The sequence below is a fragment of the Salvelinus alpinus genome, chromosome 37 (genome assembly GCF_045679555.1).
Source record: "Salvelinus alpinus chromosome 37, SLU_Salpinus.1, whole genome shotgun sequence".
NCBI lineage: Eukaryota > Metazoa > Chordata > Actinopteri > Salmoniformes > Salmonidae > Salvelinus > Salvelinus alpinus.
In genome coordinates, this window is record NC_092122.1 from 11,791,252 (window position 1) to 11,812,728 (window position 21,477).

At 45.8% G+C, this 21,477-nt stretch overlaps 3 protein-coding genes across 6 annotated transcripts in view; 2 read left to right on the plus strand and 1 right to left on the minus strand.

Annotated features, from left to right (window-relative positions):
- The window catches only part of LOC139566122 (USP6 N-terminal-like protein), a 90,913-nt gene extending 84,385 nt beyond the window's left edge, over positions 1–6,528 (plus strand). For all 4 annotated transcript variants that reach the window (XM_071387059.1, XM_071387057.1, XM_071387058.1 and 1 more), the window contains 4 exons: positions 296–361; positions 623–722; positions 960–1,112; positions 3,520–6,528. In XM_071387059.1, coding sequence (XP_071243160.1) covers positions 296–361; positions 623–722; positions 960–1,112; positions 3,520–5,186 — 1,986 coding nt within the window. In that variant the 3' untranslated portion in view covers positions 5,187–6,528. The remainder of the gene's footprint in view (positions 1–295; positions 362–622; positions 723–959; positions 1,113–3,519) is intronic.
- A 480-nt stretch (positions 6,529–7,008) lies between these two features.
- LOC139566127 (enoyl-CoA hydratase domain-containing protein 3, mitochondrial-like) lies at positions 7,009–9,729 on the minus strand. Its single transcript, XM_071387067.1, has 6 exons — positions 9,593–9,729; positions 9,125–9,246; positions 8,935–9,032; positions 8,536–8,736; positions 8,296–8,474; positions 7,009–8,049 (listed from the first exon to the last, which is right to left on the minus strand). The coding sequence occupies exons 1-6, from the start codon at positions 9,727–9,729 to the stop codon at positions 7,893–7,895; spliced, it is 894 nt and encodes a 297-aa protein (XP_071243168.1). The 3' UTR covers positions 7,009–7,892.
- A 151-nt stretch (positions 9,730–9,880) lies between these two features.
- LOC139566123 (solute carrier family 41 member 2-like) overlaps positions 9,881–21,477 on the plus strand; it is a 28,587-nt gene continuing 16,990 nt past the window's right edge. Inside the window, exons 1-4 of the mRNA XM_071387061.1 lie at positions 9,881–10,303; positions 11,249–11,894; positions 12,439–12,546; positions 17,840–17,911. Of these exons, the coding sequence (XP_071243162.1) occupies positions 11,376–11,894; positions 12,439–12,546; positions 17,840–17,911 (699 nt within the window). The 5' untranslated portion in view covers positions 9,881–10,303; positions 11,249–11,375. The remainder of the gene's footprint in view (positions 10,304–11,248; positions 11,895–12,438; positions 12,547–17,839; positions 17,912–21,477) is intronic.

The following is a 21,477-nucleotide window of genomic DNA, read 5'->3' on the forward strand; positions in this document are numbered from 1 at the left end:
TGAGTTGAGTGGCACAGCAGCAGCCTTTGATGTGTTGAGATTAAAGGGTGGTGGAATGAGAAAGAAATGCCATGTCTACACAACCATACACCACACAACCATACACACACACAGACACACACACAGACAGACAAACATGGCTTTTATTCTGCTTTTAATATGGGGCCTTGGGCACATTGGCGGATTCACCACTGCTGTTTAACCAAGGCCACTGACATTTTTTAACACGCACGCACGCACGTACGTACACACACACGGACACGGAGTGGTAATGGCTCATTGGCCTCTGTTTCAGGACACACAGGAGGTGTTCACCAGCCTGTACACTATGAAGTGGTTCTTCCAGTGTTTCCTGGACAGGGTGAGTGGCTGAATCACATCCCCTTCCCTCTGTATCCTTTAGGCCTGCAGATTTTGTTTTCTAAATATGTCTTTGTAAAGCAACAGTCGTTATCACACCATGCCTACTGCGGGTGTTGGGCTAAAGAAAGTGTTAAAAATTATATTATGAAAATATATTTATTTCTCCTCCATTCTGGCTCTCTCATTCTCTCTCCATATCTCTTTCGCTCTCCTTCATTGTCTTTCTTCCTCTCTCTCTCTCTTCCAATCTCTCCCTCAGACCCCCTTCACCCTGACCCTGCGGATCTGGGACATCTATATCCTGGAGGGAGAGAGAGTTCTGACCGCCATGTCCTACACGGTCCTCAAACTGCACAAGAGTAAGACCAGAACAGTAGGATTGTGCTATTGTGACCACGTGGTTGCCTTGTGACCACGTGGTTGTCTGTGCGCCACCAGACTGTTTTAGCCCGCTGAACTAAAGTCCCAGTTTCAGGGCTCAGGCAAAGTTGCTCTTCATGTTCACTGAACCACCTCCGCTAACCTCTAAGATCTGTGACTGTCGTCAAACTGCACAGGAGAAAGTGTTCTCACACCGTGTGTGTGTTTGTTTGCAGAGCACCTGTTGAAGCTGTCTATGGAGGATCTGGTTGAGTTTCTGCAGGTGACTCTGGCCAAGGACTTCTTCTATGAGGATGACTTTGTGATTGAGCAGCTGCAGAACAACATGTTGGAGCTAAGGAGGTCCAAACTGGAGCTGGCTGCACCAGGTAGCCTCCTGCCCCCAACACATCTCATACACACACTGATTACAGTAGGCTATACATTTGTCCCACACACACAGATTAGACAACTGCCACACACAAGCTCAAAATATCAACACACACACACACACACACACACACACACGGATGTATCACCCTGCATATGTTACTTCACTTACATTCACCCTCAACCACACAGTTCCAGTTCAAGCGCGCACACACACACACACACACACACACACACACACACACACACACACACACACACACACACACACACACACACACACACACTCACATAGCTCTCCTGCTGGCTGCTGTGTAGTAGTATTACCAGTGGTAGTAGTAATTAGTGATAGCAGTCTGTGTCTCATCTTGCTTTCTGTCTCTTGCTTAATCTGCCTCTTCTCCCTCTTCTCCCAATGGTTCGGCCCAGCCTACAAAAGTGTGGGTGGGAGTGGGGGCCACATCCCCTCCTACGACAGTAACCGGTGGGCTATCCTGACTGGTGTTCCCCTGTTTCATCATCTGTCCATCCCTCCCTCCCTCCGTCAGTCCCTCCGTTTTACGTCTGTCTGTCTGTCGCCTGTCTACCCAGCAGCCCTGGGGTTCTCCTACAGAGCATTCTCACAATGTTACCGCAACCTTGTGCAGTAGCTACTGCAACTCAGGCCAGGCTGCTATTGCTTTAAAGCTACCTTGGAGTCTTGTAGTGGAGGGATTGTCCTTCTCTATTACTCCCAAACTCTTTGTCTCTGACTGCTTTTAGTGAGGTACTGCAGATAGTCATTATCAATACAGTAGTAACCATTTAACTCCTACTTTACAGTTAATAAGATACTTTAAGTCAATACTTTCAGTTAGTAAGATACATCTTGCCTAAAGCTTTGACTGGTCACCGCTCAACATTGTAGACTACATAATGGCTTAACCTCCAAATGTCCTAATGTACTGTGGCATCCTACCACCCTGGTTGTGCGCACACACACATACACACACACACACACTGAGAGAGCTATTTTCTCTTCCTGGTGTCAGGATAATAAGTATCATCCAACAGCGGATGCTTTTTGTTCGACTGCAGCACTCGGCGCTCATCTTCAACCCAGAACTCTTCCAACTTTGACAGTTAAATTGCTGGATGAGGTTTTTAATAAGAGGCTAAACAAAGGTTTGAATAGGTTGTTGTCTGTGTTTACGTTTGATTGTGGGGTGGAGACTGCATCCTACCCTTAACTTGGCAACCCTTAAGCACCTGTATCAGTGAACACATATTTCCTGGGTGAATCCTCAATACTCTCAAGTGGCTTCCTCTCCTGAGTCCAAACTGAGAAGACTGGGTGGGTGAAAGCAATAAAGTACTGATCTCGGCTGGGTCCCAATACATTTGAATGGCTTCCGACTTCTTGTCTCCTTTCCTTTATCCCCAACCTAAGAGCCATTATTTCCCTTATCCAGGCTTTTCAGATCAGTGGTTCTAAGTGAAAGTAGAGAAGGACAGGAAGCTGTGTAGGAGTGATGGAGGCTGTGACTTACAGGCAGAGTTTCTCCATATTGTTTTCACCCATTCAGTCTAAGAACAGGAAAATGGGACACTTTTTTACACAATAGAGAGCCACTTTAGTTTGTGGATTCAATAACAGTCAGTGACAGCACTTCCTGGTTCAAACTCATAACACTTCCTGGTCCTGTCACATCACTTCCTCTTCTCCAGCTTGTTTCTCCTGGTTTCTATGGTGATTGTGGACACACTGTTCCTACCAGAGCCCAACACATCCAGTGTCACACCTTCACTCTCTGTTTCTCTGTATCTGTGTCCCCTGTACTGTACTTTTTTTTTCGTGACACTGGTAGATACGATTATGTAATAGTAGTAGTAATAATATACTCATCAAGTAATAGAGTTTAAAACAGCATGGAGTTGAGATATTTATGGTTTTTGTCCTTGAGTGCTAACTCAGCCATGTTTCCTACTTAACCTCTTACAAGCGCTTCTAAAGTCTTCAAGTACAGTCCGTTAGCTCATTTCAGTCTGACCTTTTGAAGTCGGCCTGCTGCTGCAGCTAAGAACATTTTAATGAAACTGAGGGAAAACATATTATTTCAGTCTACACTTTTGAATGGCCCTTCCTAATTGGACGCCTCTGGCTCGCACTCTGGGATTTTAATATCAGTAAATATATTTCAGATGTTGTATTTTGTTATGTCCTTGGTTGGTTTCTCGCCTGTGGAGACGTGATTATTCAGTGTTGTGGTGAATGTAATTCTCTCTTTATTTTCACCCCCCGTCGGCAGTGATGTTGCATGAATCCATATTGCCCTTTTTTAATATTCATTGTTTGAAAACATGCCTTTGCCGTTTTGTGTTCTCCCTCCAGGTGCTCTAACCCGCCTGTCTGTTGTATCTGTGCAGGTAAAGAGGACGAGTATCCCAAGAAGCTTCTTGGGCAGCTTCCCCCAGAGCCGGCGGTGAACCAGAACCACGTGGCGAATGGTCAGAGCCACGCCCAGCCGGCCGAGCCCCCAAAAGCGCCCAGCCCCTCCCCCGAGCACCAGCGGGACAGCCGACCCCCCAACCGGGCGGGGAGGGACTCCCTGGATAAGCTGGTCCGGCAGCACAAGGCTGAGAAGAGGGAGGCCAGATCACGGGGGTCCGGAGAGAACGCCGTCCACCTTGACCCCCACTGCAAACAGCCCTCCGTCCACCTCGACCCCCACTGCAAACAGCCCTCCGCCCCCCCCCTTGCTACCCCAGAGAGAGGGTCCACACCTACACCATCTCCGGCGCCCTCTCCCTCGCCACATAACAACCCTCCTACAAAAGTGGTGGACGGAGGGAAGCCTCAGAACCACGCCACGGCCAACCACAACTCCAATGCCGCCTCCAGCAGCTCTCGTAAAGACATCGCCCCGCGCTGGGTCAAGCCGTCCGAGACCAAGCTGGAAGCGGCCAAGGCAGCGGCGGCCAGGGAGATCCAGCTGAGCCGCGGTGGTTCCCCGGCCCCCTCCAGCCCTGACGACACCCTGCTGCTCAACCGCCGGCCCCGCTCCAGGGGCTTGATCCCAGGCTCCAACCGCGGCTCCAACGCCTCCCAGTACGACAACGTGCCCGGGGGGGCAGAGCAGGACTTTGTGGAGGTCCTGGAGCTGGAGAGGCCACCGTCGCAGATGAGGCGCAGCGAGACGCCGTCCCTACCCCCCACCCCCAGCCTGCAAGGACCAGTGGGTAGGCAGGCCAAACGCCCCATCCCTGCTGCCCTGTCCCTCAACAGCCCTGCGGGGGGTAAACCCTATGTCCACCCCAACGGCCAGAGCCAGTACCACACGCCCCCCCAGCAGTACTCCCCCGGCCGGCCTGCTATGGTGCCACTCCACTACCCCCCGTACAGTGTGAGCCTTGAGCAGAGGGGACTGGGAGAGGACAGGCACTACGGCCCCCCGCCCTCCCGAGGCACCCCACCTATGGGTCTGATGTATGGGGAGAGAGCGTACGTCACCACCCAGCGGCCCAGCCACTCTCCGGAGAAGGCCCTCATGAACAACTCCTATGCCACCACCCACAGGCAGCCTCCCAGCTCAGCCCAGCCCCCCCGGACCATTGTAGGCCCGCTGGCCCCCCGCACCATACAGCAGCTGGACAGCCCTGGTAGTAACGCCTCCACATACCTGCGCCAGCCCACACGGCTCACCTCCGCTGCAGCCGCCTATCCGGTGTACCCTCCTGTTGACTACAACAGGTACGAGGAGCGCAGGAGAGGGGAGCAGACCCCGCCCTACCTGCCTGAGGGGCCAGGCTGGGGAGGGGCAGCGGACGTGCAGCCGTGGGGGCAGCAGGAAGGTGGTGACATGACACGTGCCCCTTTAGGTGTACCCCGATCCCCCAGCTTCCAGAGGGCCCAGATGTCCCCTGTGCAGGAGTTCACCTTCCCCCCCGGCCCTGACGGCCTGGCTCACTACAGGACACAGTTCCACGAGCAGCAGCAGCCCACCATGAGGCAGCAGCTCCCCCCGCTGTTCGGAGGACCACACTACAGGCACGCACCAGAGGCGTTCACCATGCAGGAGTCTATGTTGCTGTGAGGAGAGAGGGATAGAAAGACACTGAGGTGTAGTCACTGACACTGTGGCAGCAGAGACAAGCGGGAGTCCTACTGGAGTTAAGGAGTTTTACTTTGGTTTGTGCTTTATATGTGACGTTCTGACCTTAAAAGTCATACTGCATCATGAATGCTGCAGGATACCAGCTTTTGACGTTTTTATGGATCCCTTTTGAAAACCCACTGAAGATTGATTATTTTATTTTTCGGATGTTAAATCATTAACAACAGGAGTTAAAAGTATATATATATTTTAGAGTTGAAAATGTACAGTAAATGATGTTTTGTTAATATACTGAGTTATTGAAACGTTATGAGTAGCAGGGGACACTTCTCCTGGCGAGACAAACTCAGTGATTCCATTTTTCTTTTCCATCTTTATTTTTTTCGGAGTTACTTCCAAAATATCTACTTTAGAGGTCAATTTACTCTATATGCTTGTGAATATCTTATTTTTCTGAAAGAAGAAACAAAGCTATGTCAAATAGTAGAACTACGGATCAGTGACGATTTAAAATCATTGTCGAAAATAAATCGTTTAAATTCTGAAGCACCTCCACTGTATAAGGACAGTTTTTACAACTTTAATTTTTTCATTGGTATTATTCTGTTGTCGCTCAGTTTAGCGACCACTGTCATTTCTAGTCATTGCAAAGCATTTCTGTAACCCGAATAGTGTGTACAGTATGTTTGGGTATCGAGGCCAGTGTCTGCTTTATACCCCATATTGAGACTGTAACAGTGAACTGTTTTGGCGTCCGTAGAAAAAACACCTATTTTCTCCCCTGAGGGTAATGTATAATTTACTTCCCTCTGAAAAGTTTACATGAACATTAATTGCATATTAACAGTACGGTATTTTCATCACCACAGAGTAGGTGTCAGCTAGCTGCAAGAGGTTTCTATAGAGGGGGAATGTGTACTGGTATTGAAGTACTTACTAAGCCGCAATATGCTTTAATTGTCAACTCATGTCTTGTATTTTCAGCAGTCACATTCACTGCTGTTCAGTTACCAGCACTTACATATTAAATCATTCCATATACACACATCAATACTTACTGACCTGTACGTACTACTTTGTAGTGTGACGTCACACATTTGAATACATATTCAACCACCTACCTTTTTAGTGTTGATTCTCAACTATGTACTTTTTGATACAATGCTTATCGTTCTCACGGTTATAATTATACTGTTATTATTTGAACATGCAAATAAGTCATTCCTTCTTTTTGTTAAATAATTAATTGCAAAATGGTTTCAGGTCATTCTTCAGAGACTTTTCTTTACTTAATAAAACAAATTGGGGTGTGCATTTCTGATCATGTGTCTGTATATTTGTGTGCGGATTTATTTCTGTAAGAATGTTATTGCTATTCCCTTCATACATCAGTGAAGTGTCTTCGTACATATTCTACATGCATGGACCACAAAGCTCATGCCGGATACTGGAAAAAGGGATAAGAAGTGCCAACGTTATTCATCTGCTGATATTTGAGGAAACACTGCCCTCTAGTGGAGAGAAACGTCAGTCAAAATGAATTGCAACCTCTTCCAACCCTATGCAGCTGCCAACACCCTCATCTTAATTTTACAGACCATTTTTTCTTAAAGGATTATACAGGCCAGTTTTTCCAGGACCCCTGCGTGCTTTCCTAAGAGTATTGCATGGTATTTTTCACTTAGCACATTGTTGTCTTGTACTTTATTGAGATCAAAATATTTGTATGTGGGCCAAACTAGGAATTTGGTCATAGCAATAGGCTACCATAAGATCATTAAAAAAAGTTCTGAACACTCCACTCAATTTGCCTTTTATCAGACCTTTGCTTCTCAAGGGATACAATGGTGCCATCATGTGGCGGTACAGTGCTAATGCATAGAACATGGAACATTACTGTACTTTAGTAGCACTGTCTTTGGTGGTAGTACAGCCACTGTTAAACATTCAATGGATGCCTCAATCCCACAGCCACCATGTAACCAGTGCAGGCTGAACTAAACACAGGATCTATTATACAATACCTCTGCATCCCATTCATGTATTTGTGCCTATTATGTTTAAATATAAAACAATCGGAAGATTGGCTTCATCAGTTCTTTAGTAAATGTATTTTATGTTTGTTTAATACATGAGGTAATTTGAATGCTACATATTGTTTTTCACTTAAATTCAGAAATATACAGTGCATTTGAAAAGTATTCAGAACCCTCAACTTTGTCCACGTTTTGTTACATTACAGCCTTATTCTAAAAGTGATTAAAATCAATCTACGCATAATGACGGGTTCAGAAATGTTTTCAAATGTATACAAATACATTTTTTTTAAATACCTTATTTACACAAGTATTCAGACCCTTTGCTATGAGACTTGAAATTGAGCTCAGGTGCATCCTGTTAACACCTCAACCATCCACAGGCTCCCTCTCCATTCCAGAAGCTGCTGATGTAACTGATGTGAAATGGCTAGCATGTTAGCGGGGTGCGCGCTAATAGCGTTTAAATCGATGACGTCACTCGCTCTGAGACCTTGAAGTAGTTGTGGCTTTTGTGGAGCGATAGGTAACGATGCTTTGAGGGTGTCAGTTGTTGATGTGTGCAGAGGGTCCCTGGTTCGAGCAGGCCAAGCACACCTCACCAGCCCGTGCACCCCTCACAGGCCATGGTAGGCCAGCCCAGCAGACATCACTCGTCATTGGCCTTCTCTGCTTTGTTTGTCCACACAGGCTTCCGTTTCTCTATGAAGGCCCGTATCCCCTCCTGTCCGTCTCTGAGAGCGAGGTTATCCACCATGACACGAGAGGCTGTAGCGTAGGCCGCATCCCGCCCCTGGGCCATCTGTCTGGGAGAGGAATTAAATGAAATTATGATTCAAATATGTATAAAACTACACATATATATAGTATTTATCTTTCTAGACAAAAATTAGGGAGTCTTTTGCTGTCTTTTTGCATGCAAGTATCAGTGGATATCCACTCAAACCAACAAAAACATCGAAACGTAATGCAAACAAGGAATGAATACATGGTAGGCAGAAGGGTTGAGTGCTACAGTGTGGTAAAACATCTGTGGAGTGAGAGACACACACCTGTGGAAGGTGGCCTTGCCAAGGGCTACAACGGGCCGGCTGGCCTGACAGACCCGCCGTGCGATGGCTAAAGTCTCCTCCTCTAGATGCTCCTCAGGAACCACCTTACTGACCAGCCCGTGCCTCAAAGCATCCTGGGCCGAGATCGGGCTTCCTGTGAACAGCATCTTCATGGCGACCTGTAAAATATCAGAATATATCAGTGCTGCACAGTGTGTGTTTGTGTGCATGTGTGTTTACCTTCTTGGGGACAGCTCTTCCTATTGCCACAGCTGGTGTTGAGCAGAACAGACCCACGTTGACCCCTGGCGTGGCGAAGGTGGACTTCTCCGTCACCACGGCAATGTCACAACTGGCAACAAGCTGGCATCCTGCTGCTGTGGCAACCCCATTCACCATGGCAATCACAGGCACGGGAATGTCTTGTATCAGGGTCATAACCTTCAATAACAACAAGAGGTATGAGTGTGTTTGTAGATGAGAATGTGTGTGTGTGTGTGTACTGTATGTACACAGCCATCTGAAGACCCCCAAATAGAAGACTATGGAGGACAATCATACTCGACTGGAGCGACCGCCAATAATGATGATGATGTGTGTGTACAGTATATTTGTATACAGTACGACAGTGAACCACACCTCTGAGCAGGCCTGAAACACCTTGGTGTGGTAATCTCTGCCCTGTGCTGACGTCAGCTCCTTCAGGTCATGCCCAGAGGAGAACACTGGTCCCTTAGCTGGAACACACATAACACAATACAACAGTGTTTATGAAGGGGGGACCAAGGGGCACATCTGATCATGGATCAGCACTCTGTTGGTATCTTACCTGATATGACGATGACTCTGAGGTCTTCGCTGTCGATGTCAGCCAGGATGTTGCCTCTCAGTGATTCCAGCATGGACAGAGACAGGGCATTCCTCTTCTTGGGGTTGTTCAGGGTTATTCTCCTGCACATGTAATTAGTTACAGTAGCAAGAATCATTTAAAGAGGAACACAAATCAATACACAGTACCGAGCAATGCACTGTGTACCTGAAGTGTAATAGTGAGATTTTTATAGGACATATTGCTTACTAGCTAGATACAGCATTTCACGTTTCAGGTGATCCGTTTTTGTATTAAAGAGATGGAAGCGCGTGCCCAAAATGGACAGCTTATGTACAATGCGCGCGACATGAGCACACCTTTTGCAAAAGAGTCGCCGACCAATGCATAAGGTCTTTAACCACAGGAATCAAACTGATAGAGTAGTCAAGCTAGCTAGCTTTGTTAGTTTGCTGACAACTTGAATACCTTATTCCATTGTTTTGCTGTCTGACAGTCAGTGGCTCTGCTTGAGTTTGCGTGCAAAGTAACCTTGACCCAGCTAGATGTGTAAACCTGTTGAATTGGACAATATTAGCAGCTCGGTAAAACAAATTTCGAGTCATGTTTCGACTGTCCTTGCGTCAACATTTGGGTCACCGGTTGAACACCTGCATTATATTGGTGTATAGCGCCTTCTACTGTTTCGGAGTGACAAAACTCAAAACATTGTCATACTTCCCTCTGGGGTAATGGATTATAAATTGACGAACTGTATATTGATTGCAACTACTGCATGTATTATGTCATAACACAATACAATTTCAGAATAGCTCTTTTGTAACAAGCGCATCAATGCAAAATCACAAACTGTCTATCAAAATTTGTGAATTCATATTTCAAGTATCATATTTACGCATAGGAATCGGCGCCTATTTGACGTCCTTGACATAAATGTTCTGAACTCATTTTATAAGGATACAACTAGTAGCCCCTGGTCAAGACAGTCCTGCCAGATGTAGCGTGCAAGGTGTGCTCTGCGCTTGCGTACTACTAGTCTGTGTGGCACTTTTCCTGTGACGCGACGAGCTTAGTGTCGAAAAGGGCATCCTTCAGAGAAATCCGGAACAGAAAAAGGAAAATAATAACAGTCTAAATTAGTATCAACGTCCTGAAGTTAAGCGCATTTCCCCTGTATAGGTAAGCATTTTTGCTTTCCCCCTGTTTGTTTAGCTAGCTTGGCGGTACTACTAGCCAGTTATGTTAGCTCGCGCTAACATCCAAGCAGGATGTTTAACGTTATGTGGCTAGATTGCCTTGCCAGAAGAACATTTTGACATAAATGTGATAACGGTAATAAAACTATTCTTTAAAAGCGGGATAACGCAGTTATTATTCACTTCCTTGTCAAATTCGCTTTTCAGTTTGCTACCCGTTCTATTTGTGTTAAACACTTGTTAGGAAGTATCTATCCACCAAGGCACAGGACTTAGTGAGAGCTTTTAGCCTGGTTCTGACAGTACGCACGTAGACTGACAGACAGACTGATTTCTAACACATCAACCGTCTTTTTCCTTTGCTGGTGCGACATGGGCCTCTCCAATGTAAAAACAATATATTATGGAACTATCCATATGGCATAGCTTTCTACATTTTCCCGAAATATCATATCAATTTATCTGAGAAGAAAGGTTGTGTTGAATTACGTTGGCCAGAGAAGCAACCAGCAGCCTACTATTCAATGTTGCTTATGTATTTCACTGTTTCAAGACTTGGTCATAAGCAGAGCTTATGTTATATGATTAAAAAATAAATACAATCATAGACAACACATATGCACTTTGATATCATATTTGTGCAGGTTTTTAGAGACATTCAACCAGACATACAATAGGCCTACCTGAAAGCAACCAGATAGTGACTTATTACTCAGCATGCATTGTGCAGACCAGCTCCTCCTCTCCTCAGCCTCAGGATCTTCTGATAACAGAACCAAAACAAACAATGTAGGCTATCTAGTCTGTTTGAAATGAAATGTGGTTTGCCTTTGCCCCGGGGAGAATAGCTAGACTATCTTTGTGTTTGTTTTGCTTGCATGAGCTGGAGAGAACAGTGACAGTCTTTCTCCTTGGCTGGTCTCCACAGTGCTGATCGTAGTGGACATGGATGCCCCTCTTCCTATTTAACCAGCCCAGCCTGCCCTCCTTCACACTGCCCCAGCATGAATGAATGGAGATGAGACATTACGGACTCATCAGCAGCATTGCTTAGCATGAACATCCACACACTGGGTGACTCTCTGGGCCCTAGCCTAGCGGTGCGTATGAGCGGAGCCGCCGGTGGCTGGAGCAGTCTCTCTCTGAAGCCAGTGCCTACCGGGTGGATCCCCTCTCTGTTCCAAACCATGGTCCCTACGGGATACACCAAGCTCCAGGAGGAGCGTGGTCTGGCCATGGCCGACCTGGGGCCCAAACCTGATGGGAACGGCTACCGGCCTGACCCCCCTCACCTGGAGGTGCGCCGGCACTCGGACCGGGTAGCGCGGACGTCCGTTAGCCTGTCAGACGGTGGGGATGTGCGGTACTCTGAGACTGAGCCCATGCTCCCTGAGGGGACACTCTCAGGGGAGGAGGGTGATGACGAGGAGAAGGAGGAAGAGGAGAGTCAGAGGCCCCCCACGCGGAACATGCCCAAGGAGTCGCCCCTGGCCATGGCGTTGCAGATCGTGGTGCCTTTCCTGCTGGCTGGGTTTGGCACGGTGTCGGCAGGGATGGTGCTGGACATAGTACAGGTGAGACTGGGATGGGGCATGGTAGAGCATAGGTCCTGTTGAGACTGGGGTGTGGGCTAGTGCATGTGAAGTTCAAATGGGTAGAGGAGATGGATTTGGAGGAGATGGACAGTTTAAATCAGTTGTTTTTTATTGTTTACTTTTGACTCCATTTCATGTGTAGTCCAGAGTAAATGGCTGTAAGAGCTTTCAAGGAAGGTGATAAAGGGATATCTGTCTATTGATATTACATTGTTTAAGGGATTCTCATAGCCACTCAGCCAATACTAGTAGGGATAGGCTACTAGGAAGGAACATACGACTGGAAGCTACGGCAGTTCGCCTTATTTACTTCTTGATATAACATTTGAATTTGAATGTAAATATTTGAATGGGGACAACTAAGATTTGCTGACAATGAACAAATAGTAAGCTCCCATCTGCGCTGTACTAGCCAGTAGCCAACAATGACATGTCTAATATCGCTCTCTCCTCTCTTTCTCTCTCTGTCTCCCCCTCTTCCTCTCTTTCTCTCCTCTTCCTCACTCTCTCTCCTCTCACCCAGCACTGGGATGCCTTTAAGTACATTACAGAGATCTTCATCCTGGTTCCGGCTCTGCTGGGCCTGAAGGGCAACCTGGAGATGACCCTCGCATCCAGACTATCCACCGCGGTAAGACACACACACACAGGGAGGCGCTAGAGAGCGTGCTATGGAGTAGACGTGCTTTGCTAGTGCTCCGCTCAATTTTGAAACAAATTCATATTTATCTTAACCTCTCACAACCTATAACATTGTCTGGCAATATGACAAAGAGAAAAGCCACCAAAAAAGGGGGAGCTAAACAAGATCATTTTAATGAGATAGACAATGAACCAATTTCAACATCGCAGACCCACGAGGAGTTAGCTGAAGATGCGAGCTACCGAGAGTTCTCCACAGAACCTGCTCAGTGACCTGCTGGCTGCTATAAACTCACTAAGTCGAGGGATCAACACGTACGTTTGACAACCCAAAAGAGGCCGATCTGTTCTTGTCAGGCACGTTCCCTGGCTGAGGATACAGAACGGCTGTGTCAACCGGCTAAATGGCCAAATACAGGCCAGGAATGTGTTTGAATTTCCTGCCTATGTCTTTTCGATCAGAAGATCAGAAATTGGGACTTATATGATGGGTGAGATGTTATGGCTTATATAGCATTGTTTAGCCTATCATGTTTTAGAGCCACTCACCCCCTAACATGAAGGTTAAGTGTTATTTAATGTTAGTTTATATGCGGAGCACTTATAGATGACGAGTTAAGCTGTATGTCTAGACACCCTAAGGTTTGTGTGTTAGTCAAGGAGTGCTTCGTTTGGGGAAGTCACTCAGTAATGGGATGGGATGGGGTCTGTGTTTTATGTTCACATTTAGTACAGGTGGCATGACAAGCTCTTGCACGGCGGGACGTTTTTCTTTTGGGTTTTGTATGACAGCAACAATTTGCTCTAGAATAAGAAATGCCACATAGTGACGGAGCACAGAGTAGACCTGGTGGAATAAAGATAGTCAGTTGAAACTGTGATGGCTTAGGTCATGTCGTGAAACGGTTTTTTCCTCATCTTAAATCACTGGGCGCTGACATAGTGCTTCTTCAAGAAACTCATATTAAATGCTCGGCTCAGGCCAAGCTACGAGTCGGCTGGATCGGTCAGATATACCAGTCTAATTTTGATGCAAAAGCAAGAGGAGTAGCAATCCTGATAAGGAAAAACATTCCTTTTGTTTACTCATCCTCGATTTCAGATCCTAATGGTCGGTATATTATTGTGGCTGGTACACTGAATTCGAAACCAATAACCTTCGTCAATTTATATGGACCCAACTTCGATGATCCATAATTTTTTCAAATGGTATTTAAGGCCATACCAAATATCTCGGATACAAGTGTTATTGTTGGAGGTGACTTTAACTGTACGATCCTCTTTTAGATAAACACCTATCAAGGTCACTTCAACAATCAAATGCCAGTGTCTGTCTAAATACATTGATGACAAACCTTAACATTGTCGATATTTGGAGACTGACCCAACAGATAGGCATTATTCTTTCTTTTCGTCAGTTCATAAATCATATTCCAGAATTGACTTTTTTGTTGGACTCCAAACTAATTTCAGCAGCTGAGTCGGTTACCTATCACCCCATTCTAATTACGGACCACTCTCCTCTGTCCATGGTGCTGAAACTCGACAATATCAGGTTGGCGACCGTGGCGCTTAGACGCATACCTGTTGAAAGATGAGGCTTTTTGTCAGTATTTGAAGGAGCAGATTGCCTTTTTCCTTGGAGCTAACGACACTGGGGATTTTGACGACTCCACCCTTTGGGAATCTGTAAAGGCTGTGATTAGAGGTTACATTATTTGTTATACATCAGAGAGGAAGAAATGTGCCAATACTGGGCTGGGAGAAATTGAGACTTAGGAGAATGTTTTTAGGACGAATTCCTCGAATTCAGTCCTTGAGAAGATCACAAAGTTGAAATATGAATACAATACCATCCTTTCGAAACGGGTGGGCTCTTTACTTGCTAGAATGCAACAAAGTTATTTTGAACTGGGTGACAAACCACATAAATTATTAGCAAGACAGCAAAGGCATGTACAGGCATCTAGAGCTATTCACAAAACTAAAGACAAGAAGGGTAAAATAGTAACAGATCCGCAGGATATTAATAAATGCTTTGCGCAGTTTTACTCAGAGCTATATCAATCAAAATGGGATGCTGCTGATCCACAAACTATGGAATGCTTTCTCACTGAATGTGAACTTCCTAAACTAGACAAGGGGGCAGCTGCTGCACTCGATGCTGGGATAACTTTAGAGGAAATTAACACAGCGATAGCACAAGTTCCAAACAGAAAGGCCCCTGGGCCTGATGGATATGTAATAGAATTTTATAAGAAGTACTGCGCCAGTCTAGCTCCACTTATGTTGCAAATGTTTAAACATTCCAAAGAAAATGCCAAACTCCCGCAAACACTGTATGAGGCTACAATAGCACTGATCTTTTAAAAAAAAGATAGAGATTCCATGGAGATGTCGTCTTATCGCCCCGTGTCGTTACTCCCCATAGAAAATAAGGTGTTGACAAAGATAATGGCAAACCGATTGAAAAAATATATTTCTGACATAATACACCCTGACCAGACAGGTTTTATCGGCAGGCAGCCTAGTGGTTAGAGCGTTGGACTTGTAACCGAAAGGTTGCAAGATCGAATCCCTGAGCTGACAAGGTAAAAATCTGTTGTTTTCACCCTGAATAAGGCAGTTAACCCACTGTTCCTAGGCCGTTATTGAAAATAAGAATTTATTCTTAACTGACTTGCCTAGTTAAATAAAGGTAAAAATAAAATCCCGGGCCGACATATACTTCAATTTGAGACGCCTTTTCAACGTAATGTATCATGATCATAAAGTTAAGGCAGTGGTAATTGCTCTTGACGCAGAAAAGGCATTTGATCAGATTGAGTGGAAGTATATGATGTCGGTTCTGGAGCATTTCGGGTTTGGACAGGGTTGCCCTGTTTCGCCTGCTCTCTTCGTTATAGCCATGGAACCCCTTGCTACTCTCATTCGGGCATGTGCCGATATTGCTCCGGTTAAAATAAAAGACACGTAGCACAAAATTGCCCTATATGCAGACAATGTTCTTTTGTTTTCATCCAAGCCTAACACTTCTATTCCCCCCTTACTTAACTTGATAAATACGTTCGACTCCTTCTCTGGCTACAAGATAAACTGGCAACAAAAGCGAATTGATGCCCATATCACAGCCTGTGGATATTCAATTTCTGCAATCTACCCCATTTAGAACAGTGATGGACAAGTTCACAAGCCTTGGCATTGTAGTGACAAGAACTTAATCAGCTATTGAAAGTGAATTGGGACATGAAAATTTATCAGCTTAAACAAAATATAGATTTTTGGAAAACTCTGCCTATCTCCTTGATTGGTCGTATAAACGCTATTAAAATGGTTGTCCTACCCAGGTTTCTTTACCTCTTCCAATGTCTACCCAATTTCATACCACAAAGCTATTTTAAGAAACTGCATTCAATAGTAATTCCATTTTTATGGGATAACAAGGCAGCCAGAATTTCAAAGAAGCATTTATACAAGTACAAGATAGAGATGGGCTTTGGCCTTCCTCACTTTAAACCGTATTATTGGGCTGCAAATCTGAACATTGTGTCTTTCTGGAGGGAAAGTTTTCCTGGGATGCGACAGAATGATATGCCTTCATGGCTTTTGATTGAGCAGGCCTCCTGTCAACGTTCCTCACTCCCTGTATTTGTTAACAGTCCAGCATATGTGGAAAACGCCACTTATGACTCTAACCCAGTCATTTGCCACACTCTTACGATCTGGACACAGATGAGGTATTTTCTTAACATACCCACTGTATACATTGACTGCCCGATTTGCTTAACTCATGCTTTCCACCCTGCATTGGATGATATGGTGTTTTCACAGTGGAGGGAGAAGGGGCTCACAACAATTGGTAACTTATATATTGATGGTCAGTTAGCTTCCTTTCAACAATTACAGGGTAAGTTTAACATGCCAACAACACATATTTTCAGATACCTTCCTATCAGGAATTTCTTAAGGACACATATCCCACAGTATGGCATTAAGCCCAATAATCCTACATTAGATAGCCTGATCCAAACCCCATTCAAAAGGGTCGGTCTCTAGACTGTATGATGTGCTACAGGCCCACATAGAGGTATCCACAGACACTATTAAAAGGGCTTGGGTAGATCTCAGATGAGGACTGGGTAGAAGCTCTCAGGAGTATAAACCACAGTTCAGTGAATGCCAGACACAACCGTGTACAGTTTAAGGTGATACACAGGTTACATTACTCAAGTGTATTTCTATTTCTGTCTCCCACTCCTGTCTTACACATACACTCTCTCACACACCATTACACTCTGGTTCTCCCATCTTGCTTCCTTACTTTTTTTCCTCCCTCTCTTTCCCCCTATTCAAATGATCTGGGGTTGAGAAGTTGATGAAGTGATGGGACAGAATTCTCTCTTTGTTCAGTTTGGCCCGTTCCTCCCCTCCCTCTTTCCTCACAGATACACATTCACATCATTCTGTTCGGTCTCACACAGAGAAACTCAGTGTTGTGTTTCACTTGTTCCCTCAGCTCACTTCCTGTTCACTAAACTCAAAACTGCTAAGCTCTGCATACTTTTGCTAAGTGAACAAGAACAGTCACAAACCTTCCCATCTGAAACAATGCACTCAATTGAACATTGTGTTTAGTTTAATCATATTAGTTGGTAATGTGATTAGCGGTTCCTGCAAACTGTTCAAAGTAGTTATTAATCTGTTTTTTTGGGCAGTTTATTTTTTTTATTTTTTATTTTTTTAAATTTTATCCCCTTTTCTCCCCAATTTTTGTGGTATCCAATCGCTAGTAATTACTATCTTGTCTCATCGCTACAACTCCCGTACGGGCTCGGGAGAGACGAAGGTCGAAAGTCATGCGTCCTCCGAAGCACAACCCAACCAAGCCGCACTGCTTCTTAACACAGCGCGCCTCCAACCCGGAAGCCAGCCGCACCAATGTGTCGGAGGAAACACCGTGCACCCGCCCCCCTCGGTTAGCGCGCACTGCGCCCGGCCCGCCACAGGAGTCGCTGGAGCGCGATGAGACAAGGATATCCCTACCGGCCAAACCCTCCCTAACCCGGACGACGCTAAGCCAATTGTGCGTCGCCCCACGGACCTCCCGGTCGCGGCCGGCTGCGACAGAGCCTGGGAGCGAACCCAGACTCTGGTGGCGCAGCATAGCACTGCGATGCAGTGCTCTAGACCACTGCGCCACCCGGGAGGCCCTGGGCAGTTTATTTGAGTAGGAGTGAATATTGAATGATTTGAGTTGCTGATTGTGGTCTGTCACTGTGCAGGTGAATGTGGGGAAGATGGACTCTCCCATAGAGAAGTGGAATCTGATCATAGGAAACCTGGCGTTAAAACAGGTAAACACACACACACACAGTCAGCTTCATAGCGAGCAGCAATGTTTTTTGCCACTGAGCAAATTTCAGCGCAAACTTGAACGTTGTGAAAATGTTGTACAACTTCCAGCACGTGTTTAATGCGAAGACTGAGGCTGTACCCACTTTAAGTTAGTTATAACAGTGGCCAAGTAAGCTGCTATGGATATTTGATCTACCAGTGGCCTACCATAAAAAACTATGGAGAAAATGCACCCATAACATTTTAACATGGAAATAGCTGTTCTATCATTCAGCCTACAATAGCAGGCAATGTATGGTGTTCAATGTAGGCCTACATTCCATGAGACTTTGCAGGGCTTGACATTAAACGGTTTATCCACTTGTCCGTCTGAAAGCGAGATGACTGAACATGTTGTGTTGCTTGATGCAAGAAACCACTTTACAAAATACAATGTATTATTATTCCCATGCCATTATTACAGAGAATCAGACAAATTATGCTACCCTCTGCCTATTGGCTATTTAGCTTATTCAAGCCTGTCTCAAAATACAACACTGCCCCTTTAAGACAAAAAAAAGCTTTTCAAAGAAGTCTAGAAATGTACACGTTTTGTGCTCTTATAGGAAGCAATCAAACCTCTATTGCTGACTACAAATTATAACTGGGCTAATAACTCATTAACTAGCAAAGGAAAATAACAGAATGTGCACGTGCATCATGCAACTCTCGCTTTGATCTCAAAACAAGCACATCTACTCATGACCGCTCATGCTGTCAACACTGTCCAGTTCAAAGTAAATGGCACAGATCCATATGACGATGGTCTATTTGCATGTAGGCCCACTGCGGCTCTGGTTATGCTGCACAGGTCTGTGTAGAGTACGGACTGAGTCGTGCGTGTCAATGCAATAGAATCCTACTCCAATGCGTTCTGCCTACAACAAATGTGTTGCTTAGTTTGTTGTGTTTCGGTATGTTACATTGAAAGTGGTTAATATTGCGTTGACTCGATCACAATTGCCACAGTAAAGGGAAACGTTGATCTTTTCTTAACAAGCCTATGCAATATTAACCAATTAGAAAAGGTACTGTAGCAATGAGGTTTGTGCAGTAAGCTATAGGCCCAATACATTATCACCGCATATTGGCTATGCTTGAATTACCCTGCCAATGCATTGTTGTTCGGGCCAAATATCCCTCCGCTTTCCCTTTCCTTCACTGACCATGACCAAAAAGGGAGAACGTCTTCCAGCTGATAGCAAACTCGAGTCGCCCCGCATTATTTCTGCCTCATGCACAAATTCATGTTGTTACTCCTATGAACAGAGAAAGTGTAATATTCCTGGATATTAAAAAAGACCCAGGCTGCTAATAATAACAACAACGCAAGCCTATAGGTTTCACTTTCCTACTCATTCATTACTGCTGCAGTGCTTGTTGCAGCGCTGAGTGGAAATAGGAAGAACGTGTATTTTATGGCTTATAAAAGTGTTGAATACAAAGTGTTGACAGTGCTGAGAGAGAACTTAAACATGAACTCACTCATAAAAACAGCAGCTCTTTGCTGTATTTGTTGAGTCTCCCTCTAGTCTGAAACTGAAAGCGCGAACCACTGCTTTTAACCAGGGCAAGGTGACCGGAAGCATGACCGAATACAAACAGTGTAGCTATTCTCTCCGCAAGGCAATCAAACAGGCTAAGTCCCAGTACAGAGACAAAATCGAGTCGCAATTCAACAGCTCAGACACAAGAGGTATGTGGCAGGGTCTACAGTCAATCACGGATTACAAAAAGAAAACCAGCCCCGTCGCGGACCAGGATGTCTTGCTCCCAGACAGGCTAAACAACTTTTTTGCCCGCTTTGAGGACAATACAGTGCCACTGACACGGCCCCCTACCAAAACCTGCGGGCTCTCCTTCACTGCAGCCGAGGTGAGTAAAACATTTAAACGTGTTAACCCTCGCAAGGCTGCAGGCCCAGACGGCATTCCCAGCCGCGTCCTCAGAGCATGCGCAGACCAGCTGGCTGGTGTGTTTACGGACATATTCAATCAATCCTTATCCCAGTCTGCTGTTCCCACATGCTTCAAGAGGGCCACCATTGTTCCTGTTCCCAAGAAAGCTAAGGTAACTGAGCTAAACGACTACCGCCCCGTAGCACTCACTTCCGTCATCATGAAGTGCTTTGAGAGACTAGTCAAGGACCATATCACCTCCACCCTACCGGACACCCTAGACCCACTCCAATTTGCTTACCGACCCAATAGGTCCACAGACGACGCAATCGCAACCACACTGCACACTGCCCTAACCCATCTGGACAAGAGGAATACCCATGTGAGAATGCTGTTCATCGATTACAGCTCAGCATTTAACACCATAGTACCCTCCAAACTCGTCATCAAGCTCGAGACCCTGGGTCTCGACCCCGCCCTGTGCAACTGGGTCCTGGACTTCCTGACGGGCCGCCCCCAGGTGGTGAGGGTAGGTAACAACATCTCCACCCCGCTGATCCTCAACACTGGGGCCCCACAAGGGTGCGTTCTGAGCCCTCTCCTGTACTCCCTGTTCACCCACGACTGCGTGGCCATGCACGCCTCCAACTCAATCATCAAGTTTGCGGATGACACTACAGTGGTAGGCTTGATTACCAACAACGACGAGACGGCCTACAGGGAGGAGGTGAGGGCCCTCGGAGTGTGGTGTCAGGAAAATAACCTCACACTCAACGTCAACAAAACAAAGGAGATGATTGTGGACTTCAGGAAACAGCAGAGGGAGCACCCCCCTATCCACATCGACGGGTCAGTAGTGGAGAAGGTGGAAAGTTTTAAGTTCCTCGGTGTACACATCACGGACAAACTGAATTGGTCCACCCACACAGACAGCGTCGTGAAGAAGGCGCAGCAGCGCCTCTTCAACCTCAGGAGGCTGAAGAAATTCGGCTTGTCACCAAAAGCACTCACAAACTTCTACAGATGCACAATCGAGAGCATCCTGTCGGGCTCTATCACCGCCTGGTACGGCAACTGCTCCGCCCACAACCGCAAGGCTCTCCAGAGGGTAGTGAGGTCTGCAGAACGCATCACCGGGGGCAAACTACCTGCCCTCCAGGACACCTACACCACCCGATGTCACAGGAAGGCCATAAAGATCATCAAGGACAACAACCACCCAAGCCACTGCCTGTTCACCCCGCTATCATCCAGAAGGCGAGGTCAGTACAGGTGCATCAAAGCAGGGACCGAGAGACTGAAAAACAGCTTCTATCTCAAGGCCATCAGACTGTTAAACAGCCACCACTAACATTTAGCGGCCGCTGCCAACATACTGACTCAACTCCAGCCACTTTAAAAATGGGAATTGATGGAAATTATGTAAAAATGTACCACTAGCCACTTTAAACAATGCCACTTAATATAATGTTTACATACCCTACATTACCCATCTCATATGTATATACTGTACTCTATATCATCTACTGCATCTTGCCATCTTTATGTAATACATGTACCACTAGCCACTTTAAACTATGCCACTTTATGTTTACATACCCTACAGTACTCATCTCATATGTATATAC

Excerpts from the sequence above, each read along its gene's own strand:
- LOC139566127 (XM_071387067.1), bottom strand. The coding sequence starts at position 9,729 with ATGACTCGAAATTTGTTTTACCGAGCTGCTAATATTGTCCAATTCAAC. Across the intron at positions 9,033-9,124 it reads CAGAGTCATCGTCATATCAG|CTAAGGGACCAGTGTTCTCC; the intron begins GTAAGATACCAA and ends TGTGTGTTCCAG. Across the intron at positions 8,475-8,535 it reads GAAGAGCTGTCCCCAAGAAG|GTCGCCATGAAGATGCTGTT; the intron begins GTAAACACACAT and ends GATATTTTACAG.